The following is a 17,159-nucleotide window of genomic DNA, read 5'->3' on the forward strand; positions in this document are numbered from 1 at the left end:
GACTGACTGATCGTCACGTCGTTTAAAGATGTGACCACCAAAATCAGGTGGTGAGAGTACCGCCCACAGTCATTCTAGGATGTGCCTCTGACCCTAGAAACTTAACACCTAGTACATGTACTATATTTTCTTTGTTAAATAAAATTTGTAATATAATTTTGTAAATCTGGGAGGGCTTTAAATATGACATTAAAACAGGGTTTTATGTTGTTACAAGTGGGTTTTTTAACATTATCTAGTATAATAAAATCATGGGATCAATAAAAATTTATATTTATATTAATTTAAAAAAAATTTTTTTTAATTTTTTAAAATTTATATTAGGGTTGTCGTTACATCCAATGATGTTATAATCGGGTTAAACTGTATATATAATATATATATATGTGTGTGTGTGTGTGTGTGTACTTACTATTATTTTTATTTACATGAAATAAGTAAATACATACTTGTTACTTAATTTAATGAAATTACTGTATTTTAGAGTATGAGATTACTTGTGACAAACTGCATTGTTTTGAACTGCTAGCTCTCTATCATGCCATTTTGTTCATCCTTGTAGAGATTATTATAAGAGAGACTAAATTCAAGGCCTTCTTTTTTCCTCAAATAATGGTGTATCCTTTATCATGTAGGGCATATTTAAAGAATTTTGTTTAGTTCTCATTTTCGAATATAAAAATGTCAAAGTAATTATCAAGGTATTTTGCAAAGGACTTCTATAAATAGTTTGTTTTGCTATTTTTGTTTAGTTCACCTATAAATTATATACATGTTTAACTATATATTTAATTAGACATGAATATAATTGAAATATTGAAATATCAACTATTATAGTAGTCCTTAATCTCTATGAAGATTTATATTTTGGTAAAGTGAACTTTAAAAATGATTATAGTATATTTGAACTGATTTTTGTCTTATAATTCATGATGTAATTTATTTCTATTATACAGTATATTTTAAGAACAAAAATTTTCACATATTTGATTATATTATATTATTATCATATATTCTGTCTGACATGAAATCAAATATTTCATGCCAGAATTTAAGTATTAATTTCAAATATATATATATAATCTGACTTAATAATGTGTAAGGTTTTGATAGAACTGTTATTTTTTCCATTACAATTTAAGCNATAACTCGAAAAGTTACAGTCAGAAACGAAAAATTCAAACGCCAATAGATTCGTCAGACGATTTTGCACTAGAACTAGTGAAAAAATTTCAAATATATATATATAATCTGACTTAATAATGTGTAAGGTTTTGATAGAACTGTTATTTTTTCCATTACAATTTAAGCCATTGTATGGATTTTCCAACCCTGAATTTATTCCTTTTCGATTTGCAAGTGGTGGAGGTCGAGAACTCTACTTCATTGAAGAAAAGGAATTGGAATTAAATGATATTATAAGTGCTCAACTACCTAAATTGCCTCTTGATGTTTCTCTAAAAGGTGAATAAAAAGTAACAAAATTTTTTGAAATTTAATAGTAATAATATAACAAAAAAGATTATTCTTTTTTATTATATTCTTCAGATTCTTTTTTTCTGCGTTTATATAATGGAAAGCAAATATTTTCATTTTACTCAATTAAAGAATTAGATCACTACTGTCTATTGGCATTAAACAGTTATTCAACTTACTTCTGACTTGAAACCAAAACAGTGCTTAGTTCAATATACCTTCACTAAAGTTTTTGAACTTAGTTCTTCTTCAGGTGAATAAAAGAAAACAGGCAGAATCAATGTTATTCAAACATATCTGTTTCATACGAATTCTGAAACGCAGTGTTCTAAGAAAACCCGTGCAATTATCGTCTTAAATTTGCGCATGCTCTGTAGATAGAAGAATCGCTTTTGGCTTCTCACATATCATAAATAAGAGTTTTCCATGCTATCGATAAGGATAGTTCATCCTTATTGTTTATACATTCATCTTTTCTTGCTGTTTTATATATATATATATCGCTTCCATCCAGTGCAAATGGTGTGGTTGCTGTGTGGTGTATATTATCTTTGCCTCCTCAAATAATGCTTGTATGTCAGGGTCTGTGGCATATTGTGCTAATGCTGTAGTATGTCTTTTATGTAGGATGTCTGCTTTATGTTCTTTGAGCCTCACCTCCAACGATCTTTTTGTGGATCCCAGATATACTAAGTCTTTATCCCACCTATGATCTTTTATAGGCATCCTGTATACTCCTGCTAATTTGTTGTTATGTGGAGTATCTTTTGCATTATTTGGCATTTTAAAAAGAGTTCGACATCATCTAAATATTAAGGAGGCCTGTTTTCTTTTGGCGATTTCTTTATACAGTTTCTCTAAGTATGGATTGTAAGTAATCAGGATTCTGTCTTTCTGAATGTTACTTTGTTGCCCTTGTACTTCTGTTTGTTCTGTTCTTTGGGAATAAAGCATTTTTTTTTTTTACCCTCGTGACTATCCTATTATTATATCCGTGTCTTTTGGCAATATTATTAATGGTGTTGATCTCTGTAGCAAGTGCCTGCGCTGTCAATGAGTGGGTATGTGCTCTTTTCACCAAGCTATTAAATGCTGCTATCTTATACTGCCATGTGACCCATGGCAGTATAAGATAGCAGCATTTAATAGCTTCCACCCACCCACTCATGGGTCAATTGTATATCTCTGCGCATTCATGTGACCCATAGCATATATATATATATATCGCTTCCATCTATATATATAAAACAGCAAGAGAAGATGAATGTATAAACAATAAGGATGAACCATCCTTATCGATAGCATGGCAAACTCTTATTTATGATACGTGAGAAGCCAAAAGTGATTCTTCTATCTACAGAGCATGCGCAAATTTAAGACGATGATTGCACGGGTTTCCTTAGAACACTGCGTTTCAGAATTCGTATGAAACAGATATGTTTGAATAACATCGATTCTGCCCGTTTTCTTTTATTCACCTGAAGAAGAACTAAGTTCAAAAACTTTAGTGAAGGTATATTGAACTAAGCACTGTTTTGGTTTCGAGTCAGAAGTAAGTTGTATATTTTACAGTGTGTATAGATGAGATTATTTAAACAGTTATTATTATAATATTGTTGCAAGCACTTTCAACATTTTATCAATACCATCTTTAGGCAAAGAAAATAATGTAATTTAGGAACATTAGAATAAATTTTTAAAAATAAAAGATTAAATATTCGAAAATGCAATATAAATTTGCAATGTTAAATTTAAATAAACTTAGGCATGAAAATGGCATGTGCATAGAGAGATGTTAGTACTAAATTGCAAGGTGATAAAATAACAAGATAATTAGTAGTTTAGAATTACTAATGGCATGTAAATGTTAGTAATTCTAAATTACTAACATGTACAGTGGTACCTCGGTATACGTCTGCTTTAGAATACGTCCAATTCGGAATATGTCCTGTTTGGACGAAACAAATTTTGCTCAGTATACGACTTAATTCAATTATACGCGCCATCTATGAACAAGTAGCACTATCGGTGTACTAGACCAGACTAGACGTTCGCGGTGCCACGGTTTATAACTTTGTTAAATTTCTTCTGATTTTAATTTGTAAGTAAAATTTTATTATTTTTATTAATCATGAATTGCAAAAAGGCAACAGAAAAATAAAAAAATGACTAGAATCACAATGGAACTGAAAAAAGAGATTGTTGAGAAATATGAAGGTGGCATGCGTGTTCGAGATTTAACTGTTGCATACCGTATTCCGAGAACGACGATATCGACAATCGTGAAAAATAAAGACATTATTAAATCTGCTAACGTTGCGAAAGGGGTTAAATCAATTTCTAAACAGAGATCGAAGACATTAGATCATGTTGAGAAATTGCTTTTGCTTTGGATAACTGAAAAACAGTGTGCTGGAGACAGCGTATCAGAAGCAATTATTTGTGAGAAAGCTAAAAAGATACATGCTGATCTCATGAAAAATCAAGCAGGAACTAGCCAGGAAAGCGAGGTGTAAAAAGCCAGCCATTTTTTTTTTTTTACATGAGAACGGATTAATCATTTTTACATTACTTCTTATGGGAAAGGTTGGTTTGGTATATGTCATATTCGGTATAAGTCCAAACATCAGGAACAGATTAAGGTCGTATACCGAGGTTTCACTGTACATGCATTTAGAATTACAGCCAATAAATAACATTACTGTGAAATATTAAAAGTTCAAACTTTTGAAGAGTGATACCCAAATTATTGGGAGTTCCAACATAGATTTATTATAAGGTTCCAATCTTTCAATAAATAATATCTCCCAGTTAAAAGTAACTTTTTGTCAACACATTGTACAAGAAGTGAAGTCTCATTCTGTATCTGCACACAATTTCCTTCCACCACATCTCTAGAAAGTTCTGTAGAACACTTGCTTGTATGGATATTATTCTGGTGTTCAGTTAGACAGACTTGTAATTTTATTGTAATGGCCCTGATGTTTTTACATCAGGGCCATTACAATAAAATTATGAGTCTGTCTAACTAAAGATTTGCATTACTATCTGGTTGTTGTAACACAACCAGATAAATACCTGACCTTTCTAGTGTGGTCATTGCAAAAAAATCTGCATAAGGCTATTTTATTTTATATTAAAACATTTTTATGTAGTATTTCTAATATTACAATACTACTTTTATCAGATATAGTTAAATAGCTACACCAGTGTTTTTCAACCTGTGGGTCGCAACCCCCATGGGGGTTGTGGTAAAAGAAAAAGACAAGTGTTTGTAGGTCCTACACTACATTAAAAAAACTACAATTTCAGCGAGAAGGATGTATCTGTTTATTTTACAGTACAATTGGTTTTTATCGATATTTAGGTCTCAACCATGGGTGTAGCCAGGGAGGGACCTGGGTGGATATGGTCCACCCCAGAAAATCATAGCCATAAAAGTGTTGAGCAAATATGCTAAAAGAAATAAAAAGTAGAAAAGTAGAAGCTGAAAATTCTGATCCTAAAAAAAAGGGGGGTTCAACAGCTCCCTGTGCCCAATGTTATAATCAAAGGAAGTTTCATACTTTATATGTGTTAAGTTATTGTCAATTCTTCTGAAATTTTCATTTTAATCAGCAATAATTTGTCTCAACAGAAAGAAAATTAAATACATAGTTTTTAAATCACTGATATAGTTTTAATATGGCCCTAGGGGGGGTCACCAGAATTTTTTAACTTGTAAAGGGGTTGCATATTCAAGAAGGTTGAAAAACACTGATCTACACCATACCTTAATATTTTGATCATACATAACATATAAGATATATTTACAGTGGTGCCTCGTACAACGTACTTAATTCGTTCCAGGTGCACGTCCGTTATACGAAACGCATTTCTCCATAGAAATACATGTTAAAACACATAATTTGTTCCGCAGCATAAAATAACCGTACTGTACCATAAAAAATGAAAATGGAGCAGACACCAATTATGCCGGGTAGTCAGATGATGTGAGGAGGAGGTGGAAGTACCTTTTCTTTACACATTCATACAGATACAGACTTTTTACACATTGCAGCGGGGTTTTTTTTATNTAACTAAAGTTTAAAAATAAACATACAGTTAAATAAAATAAAAAATTTATAGTTTTTGATGAACTAATATTTTAAACCTATTTCTTTACATTAAAATGCTAACAAAAAAATGGATAATTGAATAAGATGGATTTTAAGATTCTAATTGGAAAAAGAATTTATGAAATTATTATTGATATTTGGAAATAAACTTTGGAAATATAACAATAGAGATGTGTAAAATAAATTTAATAGCATAACTAGTTCTGATTAATAATCTAGAAGTTAAAAGGGATTTCTTTATTTAATTCTGTTCTGATCCTTTTTCAAAAGATAATATCAGTTGAGTATAGAAGCTTAAAGAAGCTAATGGTAGAAAATAATATTTTTACAAATATTTAGTCAAGCACATAAAATATTCCAAAATGTTACTATAGAATTTTAACTTATTTTATTAGGTTAAATAATCTAATAAAAATTAAAGTATTTTAACTGGCTCAAATAATGTTTAAATAAATAAAAATGTAGAAAATGTCAGTTTCTTACAGTTAATATATATACATGCTTGGAATCTTTTATTTTTTAGTGAATTCTATACACATGATCAAATTTTCATTGCAGTTAGCTAAAGGTTAATTAATTAATAATGAAAAGATTAACATTCTTTTAATTTTCTTTTGTGTTTCTAGATTGAAGAAAATATTAAATTATTCTTTCTATTAACTTTATATTTTGTATGTTTCTGGAAAAATAGTAATTTCAGATTAAAATGCATTTTGAACCTATATAAATAAAGTAGTCTATAATGATTGCATTGAAAAAATTACTCTAAAAAAATACATATTTTACTTTAAAGTTTAAAGTAAAATATGTATTTTTTTTTTTAGAATAATTTTTGACATCTGATAAATATATCTGATTTATAATAATAATTTTAAGTAGTTTTTAAAGTAGTGTAATAACAAACTAAGTCTTAAAAAAAGATGAATAAATTTATATAATTTTGAATTATTTTTAGGAAGCACTTCAGAGTTTGGCATCAGATCCTGGCCTTCATCAAATGCTGCCTCGATTATGTACTTTTATCTCTGAAGGAGTACGTAAAACAAAAATAATATTTACATAATTACGTTTTACTTTATAAAAATTAATATTCAAAATTTTTTATTAGGTAAAAGTAAATGTTGTGCAAAATAATTTGGCATTATTAATATATTTGATGAGGATGGTCAAAGCATTATTGGATAATCAAACTTTATATTTGGAAAAATATGTAAGTAATATGTTTTGTTTCAAAATTCTATAAAAGCAATAAGTGATAAAAAAAAATAAAACTATTATATTTCATACTAATTTTTTTCTTATTTTAAAATTGAATTATATTTAGAATAAAAAGTTTTATTCTGAAAAAATTAAATTTTACAATATTTTGTAAATGGATCTATTATGAAATAGTTTTGGGTATGTGAAATTATTTTATCTTTATTTTAAACAGAATAAATTCTGAAAATGATAATACTTATTAAAAAACATTATCCTCACATACCATTTTTGCTGGTTTATAAATTGCTCATTAACTTCTTTTCAGCTCAGAATTTTAATTTAGATCTATAGCCCACCATAAAATCCAGTAGGTTGTTGGGAGGTAATAATAGAAGTATGCCTTTCCACATATAATTGGAGAATCTTCTGGTTTCTTTTTGAAAGATCAATTCTGGATTTCCCAATTGTTTTCCATTCTTAAGTTTGAATGCTTATTCATGAATGAATGTACCATACTCATAATGTAAATCATTAATTTTTCTAAACAAAAATAAACTTTAGAAACTATTCAAAGGAATCTGTAATTGTATCAACTTGGGAGTTTTGGCAGAATTGGAATCTGGAGAATTTTTATCATCCCATCACTAGTAAAACTATAAAACATAAAAGTTAAAACTTGCTAAAAAATTTGTAAATAGAAAAATCAACACACAAAAAACACTCAAGGGAATTGCTAAAATTCATTTTTGATTTTATTTGTTAAATTGAGACTATAAAACATATAAAGTTATGTTTACTCTATATACTCTGCCTCCACTCACTGACATTTCTCCCATTATTTTGGCAATGATACTATGCCTGTAGAATAGAAGTCTTTGGCTGGTTCATAACATGGGTCTGTGGGAGGCATTGTGACTTGGTTGGGAAATTCTCAATCAAATGGCCTACAGTCTGGATATGTCATTGTGCAAATATCACCTGCTAACCCTTTAAAGGAAGCTTTGAGAAACAGGAAATTCATCCAGAACACTGAATTTTATATGATTTTAGCATGATGAATTCTGATGTCAGAACATTCATCATGCAGTAGATCCAATACCAGCCAAAAAACTTCCATTCTGCAGTTGTAGCATCATGGAAGAAGTGTCAGCATGTGTAGGGACATTATTAGAAAAAACAAACAAATTGGGGCTATGTAACATGTACAGTACCATTGTCATTACTGAAATTCTGAACAGAAGTTGAATTGAACTCATATTTGAAATATTATTATTTATATTATTTATATTTATATTAGTTATATGAAAATATTGTCATGAAAATACATGATGATGATATAAATTTTAGTATGCTTAAACTATTTAATCATTATAAAGAGATTATTCATAAAAATTACAAGATATAAACACCAAAGCATTTTACATATAAAAGTTTTTTGGCTTTCTTTGTTATGCTGAGTATCATAGTTATTGTGAATTTGGTCTTCTTTTAAACCATGTTTATATACAGTGATACCTCGACTTACACTACGCCGACTTACGCGAATCCGGAGTTACGCGATTTTCATATCTCGTCGATTCGTCTTTTGTTTGAGCACCACGCAACTCTTGATTACTCATTCCCTCCACACTATTGTTCAACTTACATGTTTGGACGTGTCACGTGGAATCGACACATAGCTACAATTTATTTTGTGTTATTTATTTCTGTGTTTGTTATATCTATGGAGACTCGAGAGACTCTATGTGGTGATTTCTTGTAACAATGAAGGAATCAAAAGACGAGATAAGATTAACAAGAACATTTATTAGCTTACATACATCCGACTTGGATTTTACACACATTGAGAAATTATACCCCAACTTACGCGAATTCAACTTATGCGGTTATTGCTCAGTCCCACCTAACGCGTAAGTTCAGGGTATTACTGTACTCTCTTACGATTGATTTCAGAATTTACTTGATAAGTTCGAATGATTAAATGATTGTCTATTGGATTGTTGGGTCCTATTTCAATATTTAGTTAATTACTGTATACGCTCAAATAGACCTAAAATTGGTCTACTTTTTATAATCCATTTGGAGTATAGGTTTACTCAATAGTTAAATGAAATTGTTTTTATTTCATTTTTGTTTCATAAAAAAAATTTTAAAAAGTAACACAGGTGACAAGAAATGTGATGCAATAATTTACAGAATTACAATTTTGAATAGGTTGTTTACAGTATGTAATTTGAATAAATCCATCTTTAGGTTTATTCAAGTGGTGTGAATTTATTTTGTTAAATGCAGTTGGATATATGTTTATTTGAGCCTGTAGGGTAATTTAAACCTGTGGGTCTAATCAAGTATGTATAGTACAGTGAATTATCTCATGACTTCATGTATCTTAATCTCAAAGCATATTACTTGTAATGTTTAAAAACAAAAAGAATTAATATTTCATCTTTAAGGTTATGCAATTTTCTGCTCTTAGTTGTTTGTCATTTTCACTGACACTTTAGTCACTCAAATTTTTTAACTAATGGTGATAAATTCATTTAGGTATTTGATATCATTTGCTCAAGGATTAAACAAAATTTTCACATATAAATGATTACTAATATTTATTTTATACATGCTTGTATTATATATTTATGTATTCAATTAACAAATTTAATATTTATTTCAAACTAAATACAATTCTATGTTTGTTAAAATTTAATATCATTTTTTTTATATTCTCTATTAAAGCAATTTCTTTTACTAAATTTAATAAAAATTTCAGTAAATATATTAAAACTGTTGTTGTTAATATTTTTTAAATATCAATTTTTCTATAGTTACATGAATTGATACCATCTGTGATATCCTGTATTGTTAGTAAACAGCTTTGTACTCGACCTGATGTTGATAATCATTGGGCTTTACGAGATTTTGCGTCTAGATTAATAGCGCAAATATGCAAGTATGTTTAAGATAGAAAACAATGGATTGTTGATATTTTAAATTTATAAATACAAGATATTAATTATAATATAAATATTTTACATTGTTTAGAAACTTTAATACAAGTACAAATGGCATACAGACTCGTATAACAAAAATGTTAAGTAGAGCTCTTCAAAATGAAAAGATCCCATTAGCTTCTCATTACGGTGCTATATCTGGCTTATCTGAGTTAGGACCAGAAGTTATAAGAGCTTTCGTGTTAACAAGAGTCAAGTCTATAGGTGAACGCATAAAACAATGCTTAGAAGGATCTGTAATTGGAAGTATAGACAAAAGTGCAGCAGAACATATCAAACAGTTACTCTTAGTAAGTGAAGTAATTTTTTTATACTTATTACTTTATATATTTAAAATTGATATATTATAATTAGTTTATTGTACTAATTCTACAAATAAGATTAAATTTTGAATGATATTAAATAATAAGTTATTTAAATATTGTAAAAGCAAGATTATTATTATTATTGTTATTATTGAAAAAATAAATATAAAATGTAGAAAAACATTTTTATATTTGAATTTATTAAATGTATTTTATTTTCCAAACTGTAAAATTTCAAAAAAAATTCATAAAAATATATAGTCATTGTATATGAAATCATTGGAATTTCAATGCAAATACATTATTATTATAAATTAAGTATTTAAAAAGAATTGAAATTGAAATATGAATGAAATTGAAATATTATTACATGTAAGATGTATGAGTGTTTTAAATTACACTTTTCAAAAGTTGGAACTTATGTTTATATTCAACCAAGTCAACCTATATGTTTTTTCAGTAGTGAAGTAGATGATTTATGAACATTTCAACTACATGGCAAATATTTTACAGTGATAAATGGGGAGAATAAAACCAAAGTCTAATAGCTACATAATTTATAAATGTTACTAAGAAATTTGTCTCAACCAGTAATGTTCATTAATTTTAATTTTGAACATTCATCATTGAACATAATAACACAATTACATAATTAAAAACATTACAATATGTTTTAGAACATTGAGGCATTCTATTTTTTTGAAAAATAAGTTCCAGTTGGATCTGAAGCAGACTAGTGAATGTAGTCAAAAACATTTGTAAATCATTACTCCACTGCTGGAAAAGTACATAGTGTGCTTTTCCAGCAGTACATATTGACTTGGTTGAACATAGTGTGTGTTTTTATAAGGTTTCTGTTTGTGGTTACATCTGTTTTAATTTAATAAGAACNCTAATGGTGATAAATTCATTTAGGTATTTGATATCATTTGCTCAAGGATTAAACAAAATTTTCACATATAAATGATTACTAATATTTATTTTATACATGCTTGTATTATATATTTATGTATTCAATTAACAAATTTAATATTTATTTCAAACTAAATACAATTCTATGTTTGTTAAAATTTAATATCATTTTTTTTATATTCTCTATTAAAGCAATTTCTTTTACTAAATTTAATAAAAATTTCAGTAAATATATTAAAACTGTTGTTGTTAATATTTTTTAAATATCAATTTTTCTATAGTTACATGAATTGATACCATCTGTGATATCCTGTATTGTTAGTAAACAGCTTTGTACTCGACCTGATGTTGATAATCATTGGGCTTTACGAGATTTTGCGTCTAGATTAATAGCGCAAATATGCAAGTATGTTTAAGATAGAAAACAATGGATTGTTGATATTTTAAATTTATAAATACAAGATATTAATTATAATATAAATATTTTACATTGTTTAGAAACTTTAATACAAGTACAAATGGCATACAGACTCGTATAACAAAAATGTTAAGTAGAGCTCTTCAAAATGAAAAGATCCCATTAGCTTCTCATTACGGTGCTATATCTGGCTTATCTGAGTTAGGACCAGAAGTTATAAGAGCTTTCGTGTTAACAAGAGTCAAGTCTATAGGTGAACGCATAAAACAATGCTTAGAAGGATCTGTAATTGGAAGTATAGACAAAAGTGCAGCAGAACATATCAAACAGTTACTCTTAGTAAGTGAAGTAATTTTTTTATACTTATTACTTTATATATTTAAAATTGATATATTATAATTAGTTTATTGTACTAATTCTACAAATAAGATTAAATTTTGAATGATATTAAATAATAAGTTATTTAAATATTGTAAAAGCAAGATTATTATTATTATTGTTATTATTGAAAAAATAAATATAAAATGTAGAAAAACATTTTTATATTTGAATTTATTAAATGTATTTTATTTTCCAAACTGTAAAATTTCAAAAAAAATTCATAAAAATATATAGTCATTGTATATGAAATCATTGGAATTTCAATGCAAATACATTATTATTATAAATTAAGTATTTAAAAAGAATTGAAATTGAAATATGAATGAAATTGAAATATTATTACATGTAAGATGTATGAGTGTTTTAAATTACACTTTTCAAAAGTTGGAACTTATGTTTATATTCAACCAAGTCAACCTATATGTTTTTTCAGTAGTGAAGTAGATGATTTATGAACATTTCAACTACATGGCAAATATTTTACAGTGATAAATGGGGAGAATAAAACCAAAGTCTAATAGCTACATAATTTATAAATGTTACTAAGAAATTTGTCTCAACCAGTAATGTTCATTAATTTTAATTTTGAACATTCATCATTGAACATAATAACACAATTACATAATTAAAAACATTACAATATGTTTTAGAACATTGAGGCATTCTATTTTTTTGAAAAATAAGTTCCAGTTGGATCTGAAGCAGACTAGTGAATGTAGTCAAAAACATTTGTAAATCATTACTCCACTGCTGGAAAAGTACATAGTGTGCTTTTCCAGCAGTACATATTGACTTGGTTGAACATACTGTGTGTTTTTATAAGGTTTCTGTTTGTGGTTACATCTGTTTTAATTTAATAACAACATTTAATTTAATAGCAACCAAGTACATATTGACTTGGTTGAACATAGTGTGTGTTTTTATAAGGTTTCTGTTTGTGGTTACATCTGTTTTAATTTAATAAGATCTTAAATAGCTTATGAAATGATTTAATAATTCAAATTATGTCTATGTGGACCATAATGGATGATCGATATATTTGTAAGTATATTAAACATGCCACTTGGACGATACACATAATGTATAACTATATTTGTTACGCTATTGAATTCAAATTCTTTGCTTGCCATTGATATTGATGAGAGATTTTTAGCAAATAATAGTAAAATAACTATAAATTTATTACAATAATCTTACTTCACCACCTAATGTTTGCTGAGAAAAACTGTTTATTAAAAAACGTTTTAAACCTATTATCAAACACCAGCTTTAGATTTTTAAATTTGATAATAAATTGTTACAAATGGAATATTCAGAGATTTGAATATCTAAATAAATATTCCATTTTTCTGAATATATTTGCTGAGTGAACTATTTATGTACTGAGTAAATCATTATGTACTGTGGCTGAGGTAATTATTGATGTATATTGAGATAAGAAAATGAAGAAAAATGAAATGAAACACTGTTAAAATATTATGATTTTCTCCATCATTTTATGATGATTTTACTTTTGTTAATGAATGATTTATCATCTAGAACAACGGTTCCCAACCTTTTTCGGGTGGCGACCCCCTTTTTATAAAAGCCAAGTGACCCGCGACCCCGATACAATTGAAAAAGGTATTTTTAATAAGGTAATTAAAAAACAATGAAATTAGTTTTTTAGTATAATTTTATTTTAAATTATGTTTAATAATTAATTTAATGAGATGGTTGAAATTGCATGTATTATTAACCAGCCTCAAAATTCGCGGGTGAGATTTTGTTAACGCCAACCTCATGTCATTCTCAACATTTAATTTATTCCTCTCAAAACTCTCAACACGTGATTCAACCAACTGTGACAGAATAGTGTACCCCAGATTACACATATTTTAATTTTTTTTAAAATATATGAAATTATTCAAACTTAAGACACCATTAAAAATAAATATTGCATTATAGTGAAAATTTTGTTTTAGTTTACTGCATAAGTTGGCGACCCCACAGAAAACCCGTTGCGACCCATAGGTTGGGAACCCATGATCTAGAATATATTTAAATTATAAATCATATATAATCCTGAAATAAAAAATGAAATATGAATTCTATGAATAATCTTAATATCATATAACATTATTTATATAAAAGATGCTTTTATTATATCTCAAAAGTATAAAGAAGCAAGTATGTATATATATATACTTGGAGTAAAAAAGAGACAGAATTAAATACATAATTATTTAAGAAACAAAGAATGCTTTCATAAAGGACTATTAAAGAAATCACAGTTAAGATTTAATGAAGGGGAAAAAAATCAATTTTAAATGAAAAAGTAAGTAAATAAATAAGAAGTGTATCAATTTTAGAAATACAATGTTTGATAAAATTGTGTGTATGTAGTACATTACATAATTTTATTTACTTTTTTTACTTTACTTGATATACTTATTTTACTTTAAGTATTTTTGTTATGATTTATTATGTAAATATTTAGTATCAAATTTTTTATATTATATATTTATTCTCTTTAAATTAATTTTAGAGAGTTCTTACACCTGTAATTAAAGCTTCTTGGACACCCCCTGATAACATGGATGACTATAAAAATGAATTTGGATATTTAGGTCCTCTATTACATACCCATGTTGTAAAAGCACGCCAGCCTACCACTACTGCTAGTAGCACCAGGACAACAGTTACTGTCACACAGGTAATTTCAATTTTAAGTCAAATTTATAATACTGATTTTAAGCATTAAACCAATATAAATTTTTGTCGACAGCCAAGGGTACTACAGACAAATCCTCGCACTCCGACGATAGTTAGCATGCCTCGGACTGTCACGCCATCTCCCACCACCCAAAAGTACGTCATTGTCGCATCCAATTCTAGATCCACGACACAGAACGTTGTGAATAATAGCAATTCAACGCCCACTCTGGTGAAGATCGTCAACGCTTCGAGCCAGAGTCTGCCGTCAAAAGTCGCAAATACTTGCACGACTTCGACGCCTGTGGCCAAAGTGGTCGTGGTGACCATGCCTCAGAGTACGACAGGATCAATAGTTATGTCACAAACTACCACTAGTAACCAACCATTATCCGCCATTCAAAACATGGGCGTTAAAAGTGTGTTTTCTCCATCTTCTAGTAGACCTTCGACACCCGAAACTCAGGCTGCAGCATACACTCCGACAGATATCTCTGAACATTCGTAATATATTGTTGAAAATGTTTTAATATCTGTCTTTTTTATTGTAAATATTAAATTACAACATATACAAAAATTTGTATAAATATTACAGTAGCATTTTATTGAAAATGATAAAAGTCTATACAGACAAATATTTTTATGTGACATTTTTGATTTAATACTATTTAAATTGTAAATAAACTCCACAATAAAAATCATCATAAAGAGTCGGTTATTAATTTTTATATTCGGCATTAAACAAACAAATATACATTTGAAGCACTAACAACAATACGGTAATTCCTTTCTCCGAACTTACAATTAAACATAATAATTGTTTCCAAATATAAATCAATAGAAAATTGCATAGTCAAACCGATTCGTACAATTCATAAACATTCAAATTTATCATTTAATAAATCAATTTTCATTATCTGAATTTTATTTATTTACAACTTCACATTTTATTTTCTCAAACAATGACTATATATATATAAAGTAAATTAAAATACACCATAATCATACAGTTTTAAGATCGATTTAGTGACCAAGTCAAAGAAGTTTTAGAGTTTATGATCCAATTTTTAATTGTAAAATTAAGTCACAAAAATTTAGTAAATACAAAACAGTAGCGTAATAAAAATGGAGCCATTAAAAAGTTTATTAAAATTAAATACCTATTCATTTAGTTGTAACTTCTTTTTCATTCAATTCGTTTCAAAAATAAAATAGTAATTTTCTTTTGAAAAATGTTCATAAATTTAATTAAATTCAGGAAATCATAAATTTTTGTTAAAAATAATTTTCTGTTGATATGCTAATCACAATTCCATAGCAAGTGTTAATATATTCAAATTGTATGAATAAGTCTACAAAAATAAACATTTTTATATTAAGAATTACACTAAAAATCATTTAAGTATAAAAAAAAAATGTATTAGCTGAGAAAATGCATGAAAAAACTATATTATACAATAAAATATGTTTGAAAGATTTTAAAATGTAAATTATTATATTTCTATATATTTAGTATTTATTTTGATATCAAATTTTCATATTTGTTTTACCGGAATTTTGTAGAAAATTAACTTTAAGAATATTTTGTTACACTTATATCATATATTTGAATCTTACAAATAAAAATTTTGCCATTACTGAGGAATTAAAGTTTGAATTATGTCTGGACATCTTTAAGTCATAAAATGAAACATTTCAAAGTAATTTTGTTTCATTGGAAATTGAAAAGACACTGATTTAAGCTGGACACAAATTACCAGGCACCTGTAAGACTATGTAGTTGGCCCAAAGTTTAACAAGATCCAATCTATGAAATGGAAGCATAGATGAGGGATGTGGATGTTATCCTAACCTAAATTGATCTATATCATCAATCACATCCAGTTTTTATTTTTAGTTACTACTAAAAATTATTATAATTCAATCATTCAAGGAAAGTTAATAAGGAATAGAAGGCCTTTTTAGACTGGAAATTGTGATTGTTATAACAATTATCCTAGTGCTGGAAAACTGAATCAGCACCATCACTTGTATCTTTTATTGCTAAATGTGACAGTTTCCCTTTTTTCTCTGGGTTGTTTTGCTATGTTTAAATGCAAAATTTTCTGCAATTAGAGCAAAAACAAAAACAATTGACCAAAAAGTTTATTTTAGAGAGAGAGAGAGCTAATTTTGTATATCTATGAAATATCTTTATTTCATTAAGAGTTTAATTTATTTAAAATTCAAATGCTTTTGAATGCAAATTTCATTGTCAGGAACATAAAAATTACTTCAAAAACAAATTAAATAATTCTTTTCGTAGATTTTGTGTTACTCTTTGGATAAAGTTTTTGATTTACAGATTATAGCTAAATGATATATCAATACTTTCTGACAGCATTTTTAAATACTAAATTTTAAAATTAGAATTATATATATTGAAAGTTTGACATTGTTTATTTTTTGAGGAAATTACTTTCCTTCTTATGTTTATTTTGTTGTTAATAAACTGGAAAGAAAATGTTTAAAGTAGTTTAATTAATGTATTTTATAACTTCTGCTATATCAATTTATTTTATGTTAATTGTATCAAAGTTATGAAATTTCAATTATTAATGTTGCCTTTTATAAATGATACGTAAAGAATTAGGAACTATATAACTTG

At 27.4% G+C, this 17,159-nt stretch overlaps 1 protein-coding gene across 1 annotated transcript in view; it reads left to right on the plus strand.

Moving 5' to 3' along the window:
• LOC111636088 (transcription initiation factor TFIID subunit 6-like) overlaps positions 1–15,149 on the plus strand; it is a 41,565-nt gene extending 26,416 nt beyond the window's left edge. Inside the window, exons 3-9 of the mRNA XM_023381258.1 lie at positions 1,311–1,469; positions 6,550–6,627; positions 6,703–6,804; positions 9,617–9,741; positions 9,834–10,092; positions 14,346–14,513; positions 14,586–15,149. Coding sequence (XP_023237026.1) covers positions 1,311–1,469; positions 6,550–6,627; positions 6,703–6,804; positions 9,617–9,741; positions 9,834–10,092; positions 14,346–14,513; positions 14,586–15,020 — 1,326 coding nt within the window. The 3' untranslated portion in view covers positions 15,021–15,149. The remainder of the gene's footprint in view (positions 1–1,310; positions 1,470–6,549; positions 6,628–6,702; positions 6,805–9,616; positions 9,742–9,833; positions 10,093–14,345; positions 14,514–14,585) is intronic.
• The last annotated feature ends 2,010 nt before the right edge of the window (positions 15,150–17,159 follow it).

Source organism: Centruroides sculpturatus, unplaced genomic scaffold (genome assembly GCF_000671375.1).
Source record: "Centruroides sculpturatus isolate CEXI.00-Female unplaced genomic scaffold, Cexi_2.0 scaffold731, whole genome shotgun sequence".
Lineage (NCBI taxonomy): Eukaryota > Metazoa > Arthropoda > Arachnida > Scorpiones > Buthidae > Centruroides > Centruroides sculpturatus.